Source organism: Myotis brandtii, unplaced genomic scaffold, assembly GCF_000412655.1.
Source record: "Myotis brandtii unplaced genomic scaffold, ASM41265v1 scaffold679, whole genome shotgun sequence".
Classification (NCBI taxonomy): domain Eukaryota; kingdom Metazoa; phylum Chordata; class Mammalia; order Chiroptera; family Vespertilionidae; genus Myotis; species Myotis brandtii.
The window spans coordinates 952,645-958,427 of NW_005370653.1; the positions used below are offsets into that span (position 1 = coordinate 952,645).

Consider the following 5,783-nt stretch of genomic DNA (forward strand, 5'->3'; position numbering starts at 1 on the left):
GGACCGCACCGCGAGGCTCCCGGGGACCCATGTCCTTGCGGGTCTGGGCGGGCGCTGCTCTCCTGGGACAGGGGGACGGCCCGTTGGCCATGTTAGCGGGGAAAATGCTTTGGGAGCGCCATCCCCTGGGACACCAGCCTCCAAGCTGTTCCAGGGGCGACCAGGCGAGGGTTGCTCCCCTCCCTGTGGCGTCTGTCCCCGATGCTGGTGCTGAAATGCGGGCGCTCCTCTGAGGGCTTTGGGGAGCGCGGATCTGATTCACCTTAGAAATAATAACGGGGTGGGGGTGGCGAGGAGGGCAGGGTTGCCGCTGGAGAAGGGTCTGCATTGAGGACTTGCTTGTCGTGTGCACCTTGGACTAAGGCATTAGGACGTCCCAACATGTCCAAGTTTGACCAAATGGTAACATGATTGGTGGCCACCGGGTCCCCCTCCCCATCCCGGTTCTGCTGGCTTGTTCCTCCCAGGACTGTCAGAGGCTGGTCGCAGCCCGGCCCACGTGGCTCAGTGGTTGAGCCTCGACCTATCAACCAGGGGGTCAGGGTTCATTTCTGGTCCCGGGTTGCGGGCTCCATCCCCACTGTGGGGCGTGCAGGAAGCAGCCGATCAATGATTCTCTCTCATCATTGATGTTTCTGTCTCTCTCCCTTCCACTGTGAAATCAATAAAAATATATATTTTTTCAAAAGGCCCTTTCAGTCCTGAGAAACCAGACCCTGTCCCTGTGAACTGTGGGTTATTGCCGAAGTGTGTGTTGGCTCACTTCTCCACCACGAGAAAAGGTAGACACAGCACTTAATAGTCGGGTCCGGTGGAAATACACGGTGTACCCCAGGCCTTGCTTGTTTAAGGAGTAGCCTGGCTGTGGGGTCATCAGGCTGAAATGACCTTTTAGGACAATGGCCTTGCTGTTTGCGGCTCCGACCCTCAGCCTCCTTGCAAGGGGACTGCGTGGGTCTTTAGGAGTGATTGCGGGTAACGCTGCCTCACACACACACACACACACACACACACACACACGCACAACTACACCTTATGAGGAAGGTGGCCAAATGGCTGAGAAAAGATTGACGTGCAAAAGACACATCATCTCATTTATTTATAGCCACGTCTCACTATCACCTTTTTTTCTTTTTTTTCTTTTTATACCCTGTCTCGTTGTTCTACTTGGGAAGGGGAGAATGCCTCAAGTGCATGCGTGTCCGTCCATTGCCCTTTCTCGTCTCGGGACTTTGAAGCGGCGTCTTTTGGAAATCCCCCGGTTTGCTCTCCCCGCACCTTTCTGAGCGGAGCCCCTGTCCAGTCCTGTGGATTTCCCTTGTCTCTCGGGTAGTTCATTCACTCTGGACACACGCAGGCAGGAAGAGACGTACCACTCAGCGAGAGGGATTATTTGGTCGCTGTTTGTGAACCGGAAACGGAAAGTTAGCTTCTTTAATGCACCAAAAACACGACAGAATATCCTTCCCACAGCAGCCAGCGGCAGGTGGCGGACAGGACAGGACGGGACGGGCACTGAGCAGGCCCCGCCTCGCCCTTGGGAAGCAGCGCCTGTGCCCTCTGCCCCCTCTCTCGGCCGTTCCAGGGCCTCCAGGGCCGCGGGAGGAAGAAGGGCATGTCCAGCAGCAGCACCACCAGCATCTCGCAGGCCCGCAAGGCCGTGGAGCAGCTCAAGATGGAAGCCTGCATGGACCGGGTGAAGGTGAGCAACGCCTCCCACCCCCCCTGCCCTCGGCCCACACCCGCCAGCAGTTTGCTTCAGCATTGCCTCTGTGTCCACCACGGTCAGGGGTCAGGGGTCAGGTGACGCCCGGTGTGAGGGGTCTCCAGGTATACGCTGGGTCCTCAGGGCTCTGTCTAGCTCCATTGTGGTGCCAATAAGCAAGAAATTCAGCATTGAGCCCTAGGTGGTTCGCACAGTGGTTAGAGCAAACATGTCAAACTCGCGGCCGGTGTGAGGGAGAGAGAGAGAAACATTAATGATGAGAGAATCATTGGTTGGGGGCCTCCTGCACTCCCCCCACTGGGGATCGAGCCCGCAACCCGGTTGTGTGCCCTAGCCAGGAATCGAACCGTGACCTCCTGGTTCACAGGTCGATGCTCAACCCCTGAGCCACGCCGGCCGGGCAGAGTGAACACTGAGTTTGACCTTGTCAAAGACACCATCACCTTGGGGGCTGCCACTTGGCTGTGCTCTCCACTATAATCCTGCTTTGTTTTCTTGGGGGGTGGCGGGCGGAGCCGGCAGAGACATCAAAGATGCTTGTAATGGATCCCAAGTCCTATTGTTAGAGAGACCGGATTGCTGAGCAATAGGTGTGAGGCGCTCTGAGCGGATTCGAAGAACGAATGCAGGGCTGTCACGGCCAGAGTAGTAATTATGCCATCCCCTTGTCCTGGAATGTGACTAGAGCAATTGCAACATCTTCTGCCATCATCGAAGCCTGTAATTACAGTGCAGCCACGGGGGTTATGTGCTCACTTGGTCTGTTTTAATCACCACTTTTCCTCTGAAATGAAATGGTAAAGTCCCACTGCTGTTCCCAGGCTGCCGGTTCGTTTCTTTTCTTTCTTTCTTTTTCTTTTTTTTCTTTTTTTGTCTACAGACTGTTTATTAGAGGGTGGAGAAGGGCAGGGAGGAGAGCTGCCCCTTCTAGTGACCGACTACAGGGTTCCACATAGCCCGCTCTGGACCACACGCTGGTTCTGGCTTACACTTTTGCTTCTGGTCTCTGAGCAGGAAAGAGGCCTCTGCCTGGAAGCCAGTGTGCGGAGGTGGAGGCGGAGGGGAAGCGGCAACGGGGACTACTGATGGGGAATGAACAAAGCCTCACACCTCCCACCCCGAGGCAGGAGCCGGCTGAACGGACTAGCCTGGGGCTCTGGGTTCTCCCGGTTCTCTCCCCCGGCCTCTGAGGGGCAGGCTGGGCTGCAGGTGGATTGATGAGCACAGACAGCCTGTGGTCCAGCAGGCCAGCCTGGCAAGCCAAAGGGGAGGCTGGGAGGAGTCTTGCAAGGAGCGAGCCCCACCCCGTGAGGATGATGCCCGGAGCCAGGAGAGGGTGCGCATAAAGAGGCAGCAACCAGGCAGACACCCACCTCTCTTTTATTGCGGGGGGGGGGGGGCCTGGGGGGGGGGGGCCCCCAGGCCCCCCCCCCCGCCGGTGGGAGGAGCGGGCCCCAGGCCCTCCCACTGCGCGGCTGTTCACTGGCACTGCTTCCTGCGTCCTGTGGCCTCATCACCTCAGACAGCTCTGGAGGCTGGAGAAGAGCTCAATGCGCAGAGCTTCTAACGCATCACCCCTCCCCGTACTCCCCCTCCCGGAAGGCCCCCCAACAGTGGCTGGGGCCTGTGGCCTCGCTGTTCGCCTGGTGAAGCCACACTCACCCAGTGTCCTGCGCTCATCCAGAAGCTGGTCATCCTTGTACAGCCGCTGCGAATGCCCTCGACGATGCGTTTCAGCTCCAACACGGTGCTCGACTCCTTGGCGTCTGTGAAGGTGGAGGTCTTGTGCCGCCGGATCATAAGGAAAACGTCCGGCGGGCAGCGGATTGGCATGAACAGGGAACCTGCCCCCCCTTCCCAACCCCTCCAGGCCTGTGGCCTCTGCCGTTCCCAGCCCCGCCCCGGTTCGTGTCTTTTAAACTGGGCACTTGCGCCCTAGCCGGTTTGGCTCAGTGGATAGAGCATCAGCCTGTGGACTGAAGGGTCTCAGGTTCGATTCCAGGTCAGGGCACATGGCCGGTTGTGGGCTTGATCCTCAGTGTGGGGCATGCAGGAGGCAGCCGATCCATGCTTCTCTCTCATCATCGATGTTTCTCTCCCTCTCCTTTCCTCTGAAATCAATAAAAATATATTTAAAAACAGGGGAAGCGGGGACCCTTCTGCTGCCTCCCGTTCTGCCAGGTGGTGGGACTTGAGCAGCGTCTCTCTCGTGGGAGGCAGATGTCCACCCGTCTCCTTGGGTTTGCACCCAGCCTCTCCCCAGGCCGAGCTTGGCCTCACCGCTGGCTGTCCTCGGCGGGCCCACTCTCCACAGGCACACTGGGAACTGGCCCCTCACCCTGCGCCCGTGCTGTGTCCCCGCAGGTGTCCCAGGCCGCAGCGGACCTGCTGGCCTACTGTGAGGCCCACCTCCGGGAGGACCCGCTCATCATCCCCGTGCCGGCGTCCGAAAACCCGTTCCGGGAGAAGAAGTTCTTCTGCACCATCCTCTGACGCCCTTGGCCATGCAGCACCTCCTTTTCCGGACCGCCCCACGGGAACCCACATGCCTGTAGCTTTAGGGAGCCCCCTCCCCGCCCTGCCCGTCCCTGCTCAGCCACCCTCGGGGGGCTGGTCTCGTCTGTCCCTTGGGTTTCATGATTGTAAAGATTTCACTTTTTCTTTCCGTTTTCATGTTATTTTCTTAAAATACATTTTTGTTTATTTCAGAGAGGAAGGCATGGGGCGTGCCTGTGGTGGGCAGCTGTCATTGTGTTCCCAGTTTGGCTGTCCAGCATCTGACCCCCCTTCCGTAGGACGGAATCACCCCTTGCAAGTCCACTGAGTGGGATGCAGTGTCCCCGCACTTGTGGTTGCCCACATTCCCTCCGGGGTGCACCCCCTTCCTGGCACCGACTGGCCAGTTTGTGAAAATCCTTCCAGCTGTGCACGTTGCATTCGTGCACTTTCCTGTACCCGTGTTATACGTCAATAAAAAGTTGGCTTGGTGGCCAGCAGTCAAGGATCCTACTGTTATTTTTTTGTCTTTGTGGCGCTTGGCTAAGCCTTGACTCCTGGGCATTTGTGAGTGTATCTGACACATCCTGAAATGGGCGGTGCTGGCGATCCAAGGCTGCGTGGGCCTAGCACAGGCGTTGAGCGCCCTGCAGACAGTGCCCCGGGAAGGGGTGGGGCATGCCAGGCTATGGAATTCATGTCTTTTGGGAAAAGAGCGGGAATCCCACTGGTCAGAGCCTGACATCCCATCGGGTTCCCACTGGGATTCCCCACTTGGAGCAGCGTCTCCGGAACTGAGGCAGGTGGCATCCTCCCCACTCCTCCTGCCTCGGACCCTCAGGAATGGATTGGGGGCGGGGGGGAGGTGGCTGCCACAAACCCCAATTAGCAAACAGCACCTCCAGGTACGGAGCCCCACCCAAGGCTCCAGCTGGCTCGGCGATGACACCGCCCAGCCCGCAAACACCGAGGCAAACGGCTTCTTTGACGCGGTGCCCCTCGGGGGTTCTCGGCCCCCTCCCAGGCCTCTGAAGGGGCCTGAGGGTCCTGGGCCGGCAGGGCCGGTCGGCGCTGCACCCCGACTGACACTGACTAGAGGGTTCACCACAGACTCGCGGTGTCGGGCCGCGTGGGGGGCCCGTAGGACCCCGGCTTCGCACAGCAGGCAGCGTCTGCGCGACTGAAAACTGCGGGCTCTTCTAGCTCCTTAGGCCTTCGCCAGGGCGGGGCTACCTCCGCAGCAAGGGGGTAGGGGGACCCCAACCTCCGAGCTGAGAGCTCCTCGGCATACCCTCCTCCAAAGCCTTGGAGGGAGGGGGCGTGGCAAAGAAGTTGGGGGGGATGCGCATGCTCAGTGTAGGACTTCATGCATCGCCTCCGCGCCTGCCGAGTGACGCAAGCGAGAGCATGGGTTTCTGGGAAATGTAGTTTCTGGGCCTCCGGACCACTGGTGCGCCGCCCACCTGGGCCGGGAGCAGGACTCCAACTCCCAGCAGGCTGGCGGGGCGGGAGACGGGACGCGAGGAAAGGGGCGAGGACAGCGAGAGCGAAGGAAGTGGGG

The 5,783-nt window shown here is 59.4% G+C and overlaps 1 protein-coding gene and 1 pseudogene across 1 annotated transcript; one reads left to right on the forward strand and one right to left on the reverse strand.

The window, feature by feature from the left end:
• The first annotated feature begins 813 nt into the window (after positions 1–813).
• Positions 814–4,731, forward strand: GNG4 (guanine nucleotide binding protein (G protein), gamma 4). The gene is made up of 2 exons (XM_005881338.2): positions 814–1,702; positions 4,091–4,731. Exons 1-2 carry the CDS (start codon positions 1,616–1,618, stop codon positions 4,217–4,219), a joined length of 216 nt encoding a protein of 71 aa, XP_005881400.1. The 5' UTR covers positions 814–1,615; the 3' UTR covers positions 4,220–4,731.
• Positions 2,712–3,580, reverse strand: LOC102262649 (annotated as a pseudogene).
• Positions 4,732–5,783: the final 1,052 nt, after the last annotated feature.